This window comes from Nansenia antarctica (assembly GCF_963989245.1).
Source record: "Nansenia antarctica genome assembly, chromosome: 2".
NCBI classification, from domain to species: Eukaryota; Metazoa; Chordata; class Actinopteri; order Argentiniformes; family Microstomatidae; genus Nansenia; species Nansenia antarctica.
In genome coordinates, this window is record NC_137675.1 from 25,489,583 (window position 1) to 25,507,083 (window position 17,501).

At 45.7% G+C, this 17,501-nt stretch overlaps 1 protein-coding gene across 1 annotated transcript in view; it reads left to right on the top strand.

Annotated features, from left to right (window-relative positions):
- LOC308149635 (outer dynein arm-docking complex subunit 3-like) overlaps positions 1-7,470 on the top strand; it is a gene marked incomplete at both ends in the record, with an annotated part of 121,374 nt that extends 113,904 nt beyond the window's left edge. Inside the window, 10 exons of the mRNA XM_080522516.1 lie at positions 1,529-1,564; positions 2,037-2,138; positions 2,647-2,772; positions 2,965-3,087; positions 3,350-3,496; positions 3,686-3,846; positions 4,140-4,296; positions 4,847-4,993; positions 5,914-5,998; positions 7,340-7,470. Of these exons, the coding sequence (XP_080378642.1) occupies positions 1,529-1,564; positions 2,037-2,138; positions 2,647-2,772; positions 2,965-3,087; positions 3,350-3,496; positions 3,686-3,846; positions 4,140-4,296; positions 4,847-4,993; positions 5,914-5,998; positions 7,340-7,470 (1,215 nt within the window). The remainder of the gene's footprint in view (positions 1-1,528; positions 1,565-2,036; positions 2,139-2,646; positions 2,773-2,964; positions 3,088-3,349; positions 3,497-3,685; positions 3,847-4,139; positions 4,297-4,846; positions 4,994-5,913; positions 5,999-7,339) is intronic.
- Positions 7,471-17,501: the final 10,031 nt, after the last annotated feature.

The following is a 17,501-nucleotide window of genomic DNA, read 5'->3' on the forward strand; positions in this document are numbered from 1 at the left end:
GAAAACTTTATCAGTTTTTTTGAGAACTTTTTTTTTGTTTGTTTGTGGACTGAATCAATTCGTGGCGGAGGAAATTCATTCGTGGCGGCCCGCCACCAATAAATGCATGTAGAGGAAACACTGCAGGGTGGGATGGGTCTCTGGAGATCTTGGAGGCCTTCCTGAGGCAGCGTGTGTTGTACAGCTCTTCCAGAGAGGGGAGGGGGGCGCCGGTGATCTTCTGGGCTGTTCTCACAACTCTCTGTAGCACATTTCTCTCTGCGGCTGTGCAGCTGGAGAACCAGTTGCAGATGCAGTAGGTGAGGATGCTCTCCACTGCGCAGCGGTAGAAGGCCACCAGTATCTCCTGCTTGTTAGAAGCACGTCAACGTCAGTCCGTTACAGGGTTGACCTCAGTTGAAGAAAGAGTTGTCTTTGCCTACTAAACAGTTATCTATAAGCTAAATATATAGATATAAGTAATAATATATCTATTTTTCAAAGTGCTAAACAGAGATATATTGGGTCAACTGTCTGAAGGATCCAAGCATGTATCCAAGTGGTTGCTGAAATAATAAAATGTTGACTTGGCCAACAGAGGGAGACAGAACTGCCTACTATGAGAGTTCTCAGTCCAGCGTCAGGAAAAACAGGGAATGCATCCTCCAGATGAGGGAGGAGAACAAGCGTCTGCACCAGAACTTGGCAGATGCTCTCGCTGTATGTAACACTATTACATATCTCCATCTTAGTCTTAAACCCTTGTACGACCCTCTTGTAGGTTCTGTGGCTAAATCAGTGTTGACTGGTCTTGGTTTCTCTCTTCCAGGGAGACGAGAAGGTGATAAAGGATGCCTTTCAAAGCCGAGGCAATGAGAAGGCTGCCTTCCGGAACATGTCAGGGAAGGTGGGAACATGTCAAACACGAGTTCATGGTGTATTAGAACAATAACTGTTGATACACTTTATTTTGTTGTTGTTGTTGTTGTTGTTTTGTGGTCTGAGCTGCTTTAACCCCTGAATTTCCTATCTATCTATCTCTCTCTCTCTCTCTCTCTCTCTCGCTATCTATCTATCTATCTATCTATCTATCTCTCTCTCTCTCTCTCTCTCTCTCTATCTCTCTCTCTCTCTCTCTATCTCTCTATCTTATGGCTTGTTTCCTTCCCCATCTTCTTGGTGGTCAGGTTGCGCTCAAGGTGTTGGACCAGAAGGTGTGTGACAAGATGAAGAGGCTGAACGCCCTGAAGCACACCACCCAGACCTACCAAAGCCGCCTGGAGGACCTCCAGACCCAGTACCAGACCCAGACCCAGAGCATGAAGCCTGACAACAGAGGCCCACAGCCGGGCGCACTGAGACGAGAGGAGGAGGCCAAGGTACCAGGACAGAACACTAGAGAGAGAGAGAGAGAGAGAGAGAGAGAGACACACACACACACACACACACAGACACATACTCTCTCTTGGGTGACACTTTCAGCACTCTTGGGTAATGTGATGGGACCGTTACAATGGGATGGTCACTGATGTGTTACCCTTGTCCACAGAGTGAAGGGGAGGCCTCTGAGGAGCACGCCCAAAAGGTTAAGCTCAATCATTCTCACTGCCTAAACCCCCCCCTGATCAGAGGCACACACACACACACACACACACACACACACACACACACACACACACACACAGACACATACTCTCTCTTGGGTGACACTTTCAGCACTCTTGGGTAATGCGATGGGACCGTTACAATGGGATGGTCACTGATGTGTTACCCTTGTCCACAGAGTGAAGGGGAGGCCACTGAGGAGCACGACCCCCAAAAGGTTAAGCTCAATCATTCTCACTGCCTAAACCCCCCCCTGATCAGAGGCACCCACATACACAATCAGAATCAGACTTGTTACCACATAGCACTGTATACCCACCTCAGGAACAACCAACCATCAGTGTGTGTGTGTGTGTGTGTGTGTGTGTGTGTGTGTGGGTGGGTGTGCATGTGTACGTGCGTACATGTGCGTGCGTGCCTGTGTGCACCTTGGTTTGTTTGTGGTTTTCTAGAACTTGCGGGAGCTGGAGAACCGTCTGGAGAAAGCCCAGCTGAAGTGTCAGGAGGCTGAGCACATCATGAGGGGCTATGTCAAACTGAAGGCCCACCTGCAGGTCAGTTAAACAGCTTTTGAAACATCAACAGGAATTGATACGGATATACATTGTGCAAGTGAGGACAAGAAACCCCCAAGGGGCAATGTGCCACTCCATAAAGCTTACAGTACCAGTCAAAAGATTGGGACACACTTCCGCGTCCAAACTTTTGACTGGTACCGCACGTCATATTCAAGGTCTATAAATAGTATCGTGCCAAGGTGCTGCCCTCGCATGCACATGCCCTCATTGCAGACGGCCTAACATTCCTCTTCTGTTTTGTACACACGCCTACTATTAACTTTGACAATGGATGTACTAAATAATATTTAGTTATGACAAGCCACTATGGATGGTAGGTGTACCCGTCGCGATCTGAACCGGCGCCCTGGTTTCCCTGCTGGTTGTCCCCTGTCCCTGTCCCTGTACCCAGCCCCATGTTCCTGTCCTGGGTTAACCTCCCCTCCCTTCTGCTCGGCACACACACACATTATTCTATTATTGTATTCACCATCCCTGTGGTCAGGAGGAGAGCCTGACCTTCCAGTCTCAGCTGGACGGCCAGGAGGCTGAGATCCTGAGGCAGAGACAGGAGCTCCGGGACCTGCAGGTCGTGAACAGCGACGCGCACCTCTCCAAAGACGCTGCCAAGGTGACTGGTGGTATCATCATCATCATCTTCATCATCATCATAATCATCATCACCATCATAATCGTCATCATCGCTGAATCCCCATGCATTCATAGCCCTGCACCTAATCTCTTCTTGTCTCTTCCTGTCTCTCTCCCCCCCCCCCCCTCTCTCTCTCTCTCTCTCTCTCTCTCTCTCTTTGTCTCCCTCCAGGCAGAGCTGCAGCATAAGGAGGAGCAGGTGTATAAGGAGCGTAAGGAGAGAGAGCGCATCCTAGTCCGCTACAAGAAACAGGCGGAGGAGCGCAAGGCCCAGGCTGAGAATGTGGAGAGAAGGGTGGGCAAAGATCAAAGTCTAAACCTAACTGTAGCTGTTGACCCGAGGGGGAGGTGGGAGAGGACATGATATATGTGATTAGGTTTAGCCAGGTTTAGCTCTGTTATTTTGTGCAGTTAACTGTTATTTGACACTACAATATCTGCAGAACACTAGAGACCATCGATGACTATTATTATCATACACACCAGATTGCGTGTGTTAAATATTCACATACCGACAGGCTGCAAGTGTCTAAAGCTGGATTGTGTCTCTCGTTCAGGCCCAGCGGGCAGCCATGCAGCCAGACGAGCTGAGCAGCGAAGCCCAGCGTAGCGCCACCAGGGTGGGGGAGGAGGAGAGGACTGTCTCAACCTACGAGGAGGCCTTCCGCCGCATCAAAGAGGCCACCGGAGTCACCGACACACGGGTACAGAGAGTAGAATGTGTGTGTGTGTGTGTGTGTGCATGTGTGGTGTTTATGTGTGGTGTGTACGTGTAGTGTGTATACTTGCCTGTTTGTTATGTGGTGTTCATTTAATCATCTGTCTAATATATACAGTATGTGTATGTGTGTGTGTGTGTGTGTGTGTGTGTGTGTGTGTGTGTGTGCGTGCAGGAGGTGGTGGAAAGGTTCATCTCCCAGAGTGACACCCAGAAGCACCTGGAGGAGCTGAAGGCTGAGAACGAGAGCACTCTGCTGCAGCTGAAGGAGGAGAGGGACGGCCAGCAGGAACACTTCCAGGACATGAAGTATTCTGGGGAGGCCAAGCTCTCCAGGTCAGGGGTCAGGGGTCGGGGGTCAATGGTTAAGAGTCAGCTATTATAGAACAATTAAGCTACTTATTGCTTAAATTGCAGATACAAATGTGCTAACTACATTTTTGGATCATGATACCTTTATATCTTACTGTAGGTGCTGTTAGGGAAATCCCTCAAATGTGATTGATGGTTTGGAATAAATGTATCTCTCTCTCTCGATACAACAATAGTGTTGCATGGCGTACAGCCAATGTCTGTAATACCCTTCACATTCTGATGTTTTTTCTGTATGTCTGTGTTGTCTGTAACAGTGGTCAGCAGATGCTGGAGGAGTGTGAGCGCCACCTGCAGGCAGAGCAGCAGAGGCGCGACGCTGCTAAGGAGCGTCTGGACTGGCTCACCCGCACCCTCAACACGGTGCGCGCCGGCGTGGAGCACCTCGCCGACAAGCTGCAGCACATCGAACTGGTGCGTTTGAAACGTCCTTCTTCTAGCACGACGACTGCCAATGGCCCCTGACCTGAGCATAGATTACTTTTATGTTCCTGCTATGACTGACTGGTGGATGGATGATTCACTAGTCAAATGTATTTGTTGTAAGTCTCTTTGGAATAAGGCCGTCCGTCTGCTAAATGCCACAAAATGTAAAATGTAAAATGATATTAAGTACTGCCAAAATAGATTTTGTCTAGACCATTGTGGAATATGACCTACAAGCCCCCTACGAGGGGGTAAGTAAAGTAGAAAGATTATATCACTGTATATCATAGTGTTATCACGTTCTCTCCATCTCTTCTCTCTGTCTCCCCCCCCCCACCCCCCCTCCTCTCTCCAGGGAGGGAGCCCAGCTGCTGAGCTGCCCCTGGGGTCAAAGGAGGACGTGGTGGAGCTGCTGCCCCTGGGGTCAAAGGAGGACGTGGTGGAGCTGCTGCCCCTGGGGTCAAAGGAGGACGTGGTGGAGCTGCTGCCCCTGGGGTCAAAGGAGGACGTGGTGGAGCTGCTGCCCCTGGGGTCAAAGGAGGACGTGGTGGAGCTGCTGCCCCTGGGGTCAAAGGAGGACGGGGTGGAGCTGCTGGCCCTGTGTGAACGGAAGTTGCTGCTGCTGCAGGAGGAGTTGCAGGGGAAGGACCTGACCGCCATCACGAAGGAGATGGAGGACGAGGAGGTGAGCTGGGGGGGACAAGAAGAGCTTGTGCACATAATTAATATTAACACTGGCGCTTGGGAAATCGATCCAGAACAAACAAGAATCCTGTACACAGTGTTGCTGTACATGGAGGGAATTGTAGAGATAAATAATGTATATAATATACTATATACTATATATTATATAATAATATATAATATATATATATATATATAGAGAGAGAGAGAGAGAGAGAGAGAGAGAGAGAGAGAGAGAGAGAGAGAGAGAGAGAGAGATATTGGCCCTTAATTAAACCTAATCATGAAGTTTATCTAATGTGAGAGATTCTGTACACCGTTGCCAGTGAGTAAAGCTTTATAACCTATAACCTGGTTACCATCTTATCATTTCCACCCAGGTCTCGGTTGCCTGTTTTGGCGCCAAGGCTAGAGGCTTCATGCCCAGTACATGTACACTCCTGCTTCAATAGCTTATCTCTGTTTCTCAACGGAAACTAAAGCACTTAAATCCACACCGAACTGTTTGATCTTGATTATTAACATGCGGCGTCCCCACCTGGCCCCTGGTGTTTGAGAACACAGCATTCAGGAACTGAAATACACTGGCCTACACTGGTATACAAGTACCGGTACACTGGTAAAGGTTATGGTGGATGTGAATCAGGAATGACATTGAACTGTACTTGTTTCAAGCGGTTCTACTTTTGAACTCCTACCACTGACATTCTGTGAACCGTCTCCTTTGATTTGTGTTGAGTTGACTTTGCCTGACTGACGCTGACTTCCCCGCCTTCATTGTCTGTGTCTCGGTTCCAGCCAAGCTTGGCACAGCTGTCTGATTGTCTCTCATTCTGGTTGTGTGTGTGTGCGTGTCTGTGTGCGTGCGTGCGTGTGTGTGTGTGTGTGTGTGTGTGTGTGTGTGTGTGTGTGTGTGTGCAGTTCTATGCCAGCATCGAGGGCAAGCTACCTCATTACAACACCCGCATCCAGATGCCTGAAGCTCAGAGACAGGACCTCTACGATGGTGAGACACACACACACACGCTGGCATGCAGAGGACAGAGTACAGAGTACAGAGTACAGTACACGTTTGGGAAGTCTGTGGTGACTTGACTGCAATAGACTATCCCTCTCTCTTACTCTCTCTTATTTACATTTACATTTACATTGCTCTGTCAACCACCCCCCCCCCCTCTCTCTCTCTCTGTCAACCTCTCTCTCTCGTTTTGTCAACCTTTCTCTCTCTCTCTCTACCCCTCCCTCTCTCTCACTCTCTTTGTCTCTCTCTCTCTTTCTCACTCTCTCTCTCTGTCAACCCCTTCCTCTTTTTCTCTCTCTCTCTCTCCTACTCTCTGTCTCTGTCTCTCTCTTTCTCTCTCTGTCTCTCTCACTCTCTCTCTCTCTGTCAACCCCCTGTCTCTCTCTCTCTCTTTGTCTCTGTCTCTCTCTCTCTCTCTGTCACTCTCTCTCTGTCAACCCCCTGTCTCTCTCTCTCTCTCTCTCTTTGTCTCTGTCTCTCTCTTTCTCTCTCTGTCTCTCTCACTCTCTCTCTCTGTCAACCCCCTGTCTCTCTCTCTCTCTTTGTCTCTGTCTCTGTCTCTCTCTCTCTCTCTCTCTCTCTCTCTCTCTGTCAACCCCCTGTCTCTCTCTCTCTCTCTTTGTCTCCATCTCTCTCTCTCTCTCTCGCTCTGTCAACCCCCTGTCTCTCTCTCTCTCTTTGTCTCTGTCTCTCTCTCTCTTTGTCTCTGTCTCTCTCTCTCTCTCTCTCTCTCTCTCTCTCTCTGTCACTCTCTCTCTCTCTCTCCCTCTCTCTTTGTCTCTGTCTCTCTCTCTCTCTGTCAACCCCCTGTCTCTCTCTCTCTCTCTTTGTCTCCATCTCTCTCTCTCTCTCTGTCAACCCCCTGTCTCTCTCTCTCTCTTTGTCTCCATCTCTCTCTCTCTCTCTCTCTCTCTGTCAACCCCCTGTCTCTCTCTCTCTTTGTCTCTGTCTCTCTCTCTTTCTCTCTGTCAACCCCCTGTCTCTCTCTCTCTCTTTGTCTCCATCTCTCTCTCTCTCTCTGTCAACCCCCTGTCTCTCTCTCTCTCTTTGTCTCCATCTCTCTCTCTCTCTCTCTCTCTCTGTCAACCCCCTGTCTCTCTCTCTCTTTGTCTCTGTCTCTCTCTCTCTCTCTCTCTCTCTCTCTCTGTCAACCCCCTGTCTCTCTCTCTCTCTTTGTCTCTGTCTCTCTCTCTCTCTGTCTCTCTCTCTCTCCCTCTCTCTCTCTGTCAACCCCCTGTCTCTCTCTCTCTCTTTGTCTCCATCTCTCTCTCTCTCTCTCTCTCTCTCTCTCTCTCTGTCAACCCCCTGTCTCTCCCCATCTCTCAGACGAGGAGGAGAGCGGGGACGACGAGGGTGACATCATCACCAGGGCCACGCTGAAGCGCCAGTCTCAGCTGATCATCGACTCCAAGAACAAGAGGAAGACCAGGACCAAGAAGAAGAAGGGCAAGCAATGATCCCAGACCAGAAGGGACCTCAGGCCTCTGAGATGTATGTTCTGTGTATTGTATGTTCTGTGTATTGTCGATCTAAGGATTACACTGTACTGTAGTTAGGAACATATTTTCTTCTAGTGGCGGTCCATTGACATGGGGTAGCTGACGTTCTGGGTCAGGATACCTGTTTTACGAGAACGTGTGACAGAAGAACTGTTGGTTTCACTGCTACACGTATTTAGGTTTGTTGATTCTGAAATAGTAATAAATAGTAATAGTAATTTCAGTAATAGTAATAGTAATAGTAATTTCAGTAATAGTAATAGTAATAGTAATAGTAATTTCAGATTGAAATAAAAGAGATCTTGAGTGAAGACATTGTGTGTGGTTTATTTTGCTGGTCGCATGAAGATTGCTCTAATGATTGTTGTTTTGCAAAAACGTACTTGCAGGCCATTCGTCATCCCTGGCCCTGTACATCTTCTCATTCATTCAGGTGGTGTAATGGTTTGGGAAGAATGTTTCTTGGCACGCTTTGGGCCCGATAATACCAATCAATCATCGCTTGAATGCCACAGCCTATTTGAGTATTGTTGCTGACCATGTGCAACCCTTCATGGCCACAATGTACCCATCTTCTAATGACTACTTCCAGCATGTTTGACTGCAAAAGACTATCCCTCTCTCTTACTCTCTCTCTCTCTCTTTCTCTCTCTCTCTCTTTCATTTACATTTACATTTACATTGCTCTGTCAACCACCCATCGCTGTGTTGCATCGCATGTTTAAAACAGGTAGACTCCATTTATACAGTACCAGTCAAAAGTTTAGACACACTTTTCTATTCAATTGAATGGGGAAGTGTGTCCAAACTTTTGACTGGTACTGTACAGTACAAGAGGCATGTTTTGACAGCAGTAATGTTCTTGGCCGCTGTCCATTGTTGCCCAACAGATGTGACTCTATGTTGTGCTGTTTCTATTTACCCACTCAGTCAGACAAAACCTGTATGCATTCATTGATGTTAGATCTTTGACTAAAATCGTATACATCCATCAACTCATACTGGACAGAATATGTTTGATATCTAAACACTCCGGCATCTAATGATCGCAAGGCCGGCGGTTCTGCGGTTCGATCCCTGGTTAGTCACGTGCCGAGGTGTCCTTGGGCAAGACACGGAACTCCACATTTCTCCCAATGAACGGACCGGCGCCTTTCAAGGTAGCTTGCCACCATTGCCGTGTGAGTGAATGGGTGAACGAGAGGCCATTGTAAAGCACTTTGGCATGAGCTACTTTATAAGTAGTCCATTTACCATTTTACCATTCACTCACATTTTAATTGGTGTACACACCCAGAGTCTGAAGTGACATCACAATGCCCCCGACCCCGTACGTCATGTTCACAGGGCACTGCCAATGGTAATGAGAGAGTCGTTGTCATTGTGGTTTGGGAGGAGCAGGTCACCTGTCTCAAAGAGTTCTCTATCCTTTTGTCTCTCTAAGTATGCTGCATAGACATGCACACATGCACACACACACACATACACGCACACCCTGTATTATAAGTGCACTGCACATACAATGAATCCTACTGTAATTTTCTGCCATTCAATCCTCTTGTTTTGCATCAATAGGTTGCACAAATCCAGCAATCAAAGTCAGATCTGAGAGATGTCAGAAGTACGAAGCGACCATGGTTACGTCCTGACCCTCAATGGATCCTGAGATCAAACACGTATTTGGTCGTTTTGGTCCTTTGGTCGTGTTTCGTCGAAATCAAGGACACACGTTTTTTTAGCCGTGATCAAATTCTCAGCTTTTAGGTAGCTTTCTCTTTTCTCCACCATGTTTGACATTTGGGACTGTCTGTCTCCTGTCCCATGGTCACCGTGGTGGCAGAATGATGTGTCCTCATACTGTACAACCAGAGACACGGGTCAGTCCTCTCTGCCCTCTCACATGTTGACCTCCGTGGCTCTCCACTGTCTTATGTAACGACTAGACAGGCCGCTGAGGCAGAAGGACACGGACAAAAGCTGTTTGAATCAGTACACTGAGTCACAAGGATTTTTTTTTTTTTTACCACGTGTGTGTGTCCGTGTTATGCGTGCGTCTGTGTGTCTGTTGTTGACGGCATATCAGCCGAGCGGGTGTGTGATCTAACGTTTCAGTGTCAGAAGTGCAACAGAGATAGCAACTGTGAGCATATACAAATACATGAATTGAATATATTAGTTGGGTCTAATGGCTTTATCGATTGCGGTTGTTTGGCCTTGGCCTCCTACACATTGCGAGACTTTCACTCTGGGTGTCTTCAATCCATCTGGATCTGTTTCGCCACAGGCAACGGCGAGTGCCCAATGGCCCCGGGCCTGAGCTAGATTACTCTTCCTGCTACGACTGGTGGATTGATGATTCACTTGCTTAGTCAAACGTATTGATTGTAAGTCGCTTTGGAATAAGGTGTCTGCTAAATGCCTAAAATGTAACTAAAACTCGACTAAAATGAAGTTTTTGTAGACTAACTACACTAAAATGTTTTCAGTTTCCGTCAACTAAAACTACACCAAAACTAAGAAGGATGATCAAAATTATTAAATGTGACTAAAACTAATGTCCATCTTTGTCTAAAGGCTAAGAGCAAATGTAAAATAGCCTGCCAAAACGAACACTGGCCTCCACACAATGTTTGGCAGCCAGAGGTGGGGAGACTCCATGGTGGAGAGACCCGTCTCCCTGCCTCCAGGGCTCACCCCCATAGGGAGAGTCCTCAAGTGAAGGGTTGTTATGACAGACATGTCACTTCAGAGATAGGCGGGGAGGGGGCGGTGTTACACAATGTCTGTCAGGTCAGCTAAGCACAGTCCACATAAACGTGTTTGAGCTCTACATTGTGGTTCTAGCCATCAAGTAACTAAAATCTCCCCTTCCTGCAAGGTCATCATGGTCCATCCCGGGGGCCATTCCACTAAAGGTGGATCAGTATAGCGGCGATATAAATAAATGCGGCGCTCAGGCAACTCAAGATTGGAATTCAAGCCTCAGGTGATTCCTCGAACGAGGATCAGCCTTGTGTCATCAGTGTTCACAGAAGACAGGCTTACAAATCTTCGATATGGGCGCGTGCACGCAGACATAAAGAGCCCCGAAGAGTCGATCTGTCGAAATGAAGATACTCCACTCTGCAGGGGTACTACATTTGCGCAGCATTCCGAATTATTGATTTTTATGAAGACGGAAAAATAAGATGTAAAATAGTGCAATACTGCCGCAATTAACAAGGCGAGGGAAATGGTTTGGCAAGAAATTGCTGACCGATTAAATGCGTAGGTCATACTAGCCCCAGTTATTGTTATATGTTCATATTTTAATAAATGAATATTACTACTGTGGTGATATCCGCAGCAGGCTACAAACCGTCATATCGCCACAATGGCCTAGTGGTATCGACCGCTGCCACAGGATTTATTCGTCATTTTATATCGGTGGTTCAAATCCCTCTTCAGACGCACTTTTTACTGCATTTCGTTGTCTGAATCTAATCTAAAATCTCATCTAAAAAAGTATGTAGGCTATAAAATGATGGTGCAGGCTAATTTACAAGAACTGACACGATTACAATGGTGTTTGAAGCCTTTGCATGAAATCTTCGGTTAAATGTAAAAAAAAAAAAAAAAAAAATCACTTAGTCAAGTCTCGAACACGCAACCTTTGGAACTCCAGCCGGCTGCCTTAACCACTACGCCAGCTAGACCGCTGTGATGACAGCAATGCAAGTTGAGACAATTACTTTTTTTTTACACTCTTTTCTTTATTGATCTATCGATCTATCTATCACACTTTCAAAATATCAAGTTATCTATCACACAATCAAACTATCTATCGATCGATCACACTTTCAAAATATCAAATTATCTATCTATCACACAGTCAACCTATCCATCTATCTATCTCGTGTGAAGTGGGAACTAATATTTCCTAAAAGACACATGAGGAACTGTCGTTCGGGGTTTAGTTTCCGCCTGTGAGCCTTTTTTGATGCGTGTCTTACCATAGCCTGTGTTTTAGCCTGGTCGCGACCAGGCTAATTATATCTGACTCAGAAGGAGCTCAACCAAGCAGCAAATTATTTGAGCCACATTGATGGCACCGAACGCAAGCTAACATTTTCGAGGCTTAGAACTTTATCGAGGCTTAGAACTTTATCGAGCTTCGTGGAATACCCCCCCGGTCAGAACGGACAACATGTCAACGTTGTCAACACGTCAATCACCGAGGAGACACGTCACCTCTCCAAACCCCTGTTTGTGGGGAGGAAGGTTGTCGACGTGGAGCGTTATGGGGAGTAAATGTAGAGTCTGACTTACTGTGGTAAAACTAGTACAGTAGGCCTATATTTACTTTAGATTTGTGTTCACAGGTGTGACGTAGGTAGAAGGAACACGCACGGTATACAATCAGCTACAGGTTAAATGGGACAAAGATAAAAGGAAAGAGAATTAACAAGACAAAGACACCCACAGTGTGAGTGTGTTATGAAAGAAAGACAAAGAGAGAGACAAAGAGAGCATTATGGCCTTTTTCCATCAGCAGCCCAGCCCAGGGGCCTCATTCATAGAACGTGCTTAGATCAAATTTTGATCTTACCCGTGTCGTACGTAGAAAACCACGTCAACGTAGTGATTTATAGAATTTCAACGTGAGTCAATTTGATCGTGGAAACGATCGTAGCTCGACGTCGAGTATTCAACTTGCTTACGCACATTACCTACTGGTTATGCGGAGTTATTACAGGCATGTGAGCCGCACTGGAAAAACGTTGCCTACTGTAATTCATGCGAAGTTTAAGTGGCTCGTAATAAAATTAACGATGTTGTTACCAGCCGAGAAAATGGGTTAAATTCAAGATTTAAAGGGAACTAATGTTTATGATTGTATTTCAGTCTTTCTTTATATCCCTCCGAAGCTGTCTATCTCTCTTCAACATGCCTATGCCTTGCCCGGCCACGCGCTAAATGATACTGGATTTCGAGTTGAGTCGGGATGAGGGGGAATGGCACCCCCCCTGAAATAAAAACTGTCCAAATCATCCCCCTTCTAAAACTGCCATCCCCCCTTTCCATCCCTTATGTCATTTTATCAATGAACGTGGTATTACTGCCCTCTCCCGCTTCCAGACGCACGCCTACCCTATAATATAGTATTAACGCCCTGTGATAGCGGCTCAAATAGCGGCTGAATGAAGCCAAGTGCTATAATACAATATAATACAGACAGTATATAATATTGTCAGTATTGTCTGTCTGTATTATATTATATTATAGCACTTGGCTTCATTCAGCCGCTATAATTGAGCCTCTATCACAGGGCGTTAATACAACTCATTCACCTGCGTTCAATTCCAAGTATGTTTGGTATTTATAGAAGGAAGCACGTACGCAACTTTAAACCATCTCAGCCCGTTTTATAAATAATTAGAAAAATTTGCTTACGTGAAAGTCAAAGATGACGTTCAAGTACTTTTTTATGAATGAGGCCCCAGGTCGGGTCGGGTCACTTTAGCCCACTTTAGCCCGCTTTTGAACAGTTCTGGTTTTCCATTATACACAACCGACCCGGACTAGTAGGAGGAGTAGACGATAGTAGGCGGAGTTACGCGTCATAACAATGCAGTGCTGCACTCTCTCTATATATTTCGGGCTAAACTGTGCAGTGTAGCCGGCGTCCTGGGGCCTCATTCATAACGGGTGCTTAGATCAAATGTTGATCTTACCCGTGTCGTACGTAGAAAACCCCGTCAACGTAGTGATTTATACAATTTCAACGTGAGTCAATTTGATCGTGGAAACGATCGTAGCTCGACGTCGAGTATTCAACTTGCTTACGCACATTACCTACTGGTTATGCGGAGTTATTAAAGGCATGTGAGCCGCACAGCCTAGTGTAATTCATGCAAGTGGCTCGTAATAAAATTAACGATGTTGTTATCAGCCGAGGAAATGAGTTTAATTCAAGATTTAAAAGGAACTGATGTTTCTGATTGTATTTCAGTCTTCCTTTATATCCCTCCGGAGCTGTCTATCTCCCCTTCAACATGCCTAGTGCGTTCCACAACGGACCTTGCCCGGCCAAGCTCTAAATTATACTGGATTTTCTCCGGTGTCAGGGAGTGAGCAGCCATATAAGAATAAGACCACCTGATAAGAATAAGACCATTATATTATTACAGTATAAGCAGCACTCGAGTTGAGGGGGGATGGCATCCCCCCTGAAATAAAAACAGTCAAAATCGCCCCCCTCTTTCCATACTTAATGTAATTTTATCAATGAACGTGGTATTACTGCTATTTCAAGGTGCGAGGGGGCACGCACACATGCAATGACAGTTACTGACACTGAAGTCACTGGCGAGGGGATGCTAAAATTGTCCTCTTATGATAAAATCCACCACCTCCCCTGATTTTCTTTTACAACTTGAGTAGAGTATAAGCATATGCCTGGTTAGTTGTCATGATCAAACGTTACAAATGCAACTTACCGAGAAGCCACTCTTCTCTGCCCTCTCCCACTTCCAGACGAACGCCTACCCTATATTATAGCACTTGTCTTAATTCAGACGCTATAATTCAGCCTCTATCACAGGGCGTTAATACAAGCCTCATTCACCTGCGTTCATTTTTACCTGCGTTGGTATTTATAGAAGGAAGCACTTACGCAACTTTAAACCATCTCAGCCCGTTTTATAAATAATGCTTACGTCCGTTTAGAAAACTGTGCTTACGTGAAAGTCAAAGATGACGTTCAAGTACTTCTTTATGAATGAGGCCCCTGGTTCCTCCAGCAACCGGACACTTCCATAAATAACAACAAATATGTAATATGTAAATATGTATAATACCACGTTCATTGATAAAATGACGCCAGGGATGGAAAGGGGTGAAGGGGGATGATGAAGCTCTGGACTACGGAACGGCAGCACAACACAACGGGGGGAAATGCGATAAGAATTATGTCAAAATGCAGCACCATCATGCACAGATCAGCCTTAAAACATGTAACGTTAGATATATATATCGTTATACAGGGAGCGATGTATTTCTACGGAAAGGCTGATAGATTGTAGAATCTTCTTGTCGGTAAAACTATGGAATCAATCCATTGAGGATTGTGATCTTAAATGCGTTGTGTCATCTCATGATAGATTAGGTGCACACTGCACAGCATACACGATTTGACAAGGAAATAGGATGTTCAACACGGGTTGGAATCTCTGTACTTGATTTATTAAGACAGTCAGCGAATGGTTCATCAGCACAGTACCACAGCATCGGCATTCAACGACATCATTATACAGACAGGCTGATAGATACGAGTGCAGCGCTGTCTTGCTGGTAGTCAAATATATGTATTTATACAGCATATGGATGTTACGTGCCTGTTACCTGCCGATTTCAGTTCTAGTAGTTTAGATCTCGCAACCAGGGAAACGCCGACAAGACGCGAATCTACCGGCATTTGACTCATGAGTGAACGGCGAAAATGGCTGGACGGCACAGCAGCAGCAGTGGGTGAACTCCCGCTTCATCGAGTTTACGGTTAAAAGCATAACTTCTCGGGTGTCAGCGCGGTGGTTAAGGGCTCAAAATGACCGTAGACCGATGGTGAAGTTAGCAAAGGAGTATTGTGTTTGTACCACCTCCACAGCCGGTGTTATTCACGGGCAAAGACGGTGCATAATAGCGATTTTTGTGTTGTGCTTGTTGTAAATAAAAGTTCTATGATTCATTGAAATGACATTAAACTAAGATAATACGATGGTCAGCATACTTTTTCAAATCTTTATTAATAAGCTATTACAGAAACTCTAGTGACATTTTCCTAGAGCGAATGTGGTATTTCAAGATGGTGGTTAGTGAAGAAATCTATGGACATGGGATGACGATTTCCATTGACCAATCAACGGTGTGCAGCGTCACACGTCACACGCAGCCTGGCAAAAAGATCCGGATCTTAAAATTTAGACCCTGGTCTCGATGTGGAGCTAAAGAAGCGAGCCGAGCCGACCTGGGACGACAAATGGAAAAGGGGAAAAGAAGCAGGCCGAAGCGGGCTGGCTTGCTTTGGCCTGCTTTGGCCCTGTAATGGAAAAGCGCCATTAGTCCTGTCTCTTTAGGGTAATTAGCCTTTCAATTAGTCATGCACCTGTGTGTGTTTTCCAAAACTGACTCACTCTCATGCTCTACAGTGCAGTCACAACAACACACTACACTGCATCAAAACAACTTGTGGCCTCATCATATTGTAAAATTATAACACTTGTGTGACTAGGTAACATGTAGTGCGACCAATATATGTCTTATGGGTGTGACGCTGGAACAATATCAGTCAATGAGGAGCTGAAATGAGGGAATACTAGCAGGTAAGATTCTGAAACACATTTTAGGGTTGACACCTATCCATTTGTCATTCTATCATTCATTACACATAGGCCTGAGGAAGGTTTACATTAGTTGGTAGTACTTTTAGACGATTGATTTTTTATTGACTTGCTGTGACTATAACGGATGGATAGATGATTCACTTATTTAGTCTAATGCATTTGTTGTAAGTTGCTTTGGATAAAGGCATGTAATGGATTTCTCACATATATGGCGTGTATGGCATTGTTGGGAGAGTCTGGTCCGGTCCTGTCCATGAGCGCAGGGCCCGGCTCCACGGCCTTGTGTTCGTGGACAGTGATGGAATGCAGACTCGTTATCAATGTTGTGACTATGTTGACCCAGTGTACAGTGTGAAATGAAGACCTTGTCCAACATTGTTCCAATGTTCCAACATTTATGGAATGCAGACTCCTATCGCTGTTTTACTATATGAGAGATGTGTTGTGTGGAAGTGGGCACTTCAGTCTATACCTTCAGTGGGCTGGGTCCAACTCGAGTTGTGAAAGACCATTTTCTTTATTAAATATTATACTAAAATGTAATGTAAATGTAGCTATGGCAGAAATACAGACAGAAGCAGAGGCATAGCTTCAATGTTGATGGACGGCCAACAAGAAAACAAAAGAGGAGGGTAGAGATGGGGCGCTCATGGGTCCCATGAAGAGACAAGTGAAGCGGAATGATGAGATCTGACAGATCTGTATAATCAACAAGGATTGCTTGTTTACAGAAAGATATCAGAAAACAACACAACAATAGACGAGGGGGCAGGGAAAGAGGAGGACCATGACCCCCCACCTATCTCTCTCCCTCCTCTCTCTCTCTCTCTCTCTCTCTCTCTCTCTCTCTCTCTCTCTCTCTCTCTCTCTCTCGCTCCCCCCATATTTCAGCTACATCACCATCTCCAGAATACAATCACCAATCACTGAATGACATTACCGGTCTCTTCTGTGCATTATTATCCTTGTGTTTCCTTGTTCCTTGTTGTTTCTGGACTGTTCCCTCTTCGTCTCTCAGAGAAGAGCACCTACCATGGCACCCAGGATTAATCAGGGTTGATTTCTGTGGCGGAGAGAAATTCCCGAGGAGCGAACCAACTGTAAGTGACTTTTACTCATGGTATGTAATTGTACAGGTGGAATTTTGACATAGCATGTCTAGGCATGTCTAAAGACATACTGTATAAGTGTCCTAATTATCTGTCTTTTAATCATTTGGATGTGTTTGTTTTTGGCAACAGACTCCCGCAACACACTGCCAACTCACTCAGAGGTGTGGAGTCCAGTATGGTTAAGAGGTTTAGTTGAACAATAGCCTGTTGATGCTAGAAACACAGGAAATACATACGGTAGGTCATGGTAGCCCCATGGTTATTCGGAAACATGTCTGGAATCCATTGAAAGAAAGGGCACTTTCTTTTCCTGAGCCATCTTCAGTGTCTTCCAAACATGGAATTAGATCAGTCGCTGATGTACGTCACTGTGTTGATATACTGTATGATGAACCAATTCATTAATTAGGGTAATACTCTACAGAGGAACACACTGTTCTAACTATGTGGCCAGGGCCCTTTAATCTATTATCTAATCTAAGACGCCCATAAATGA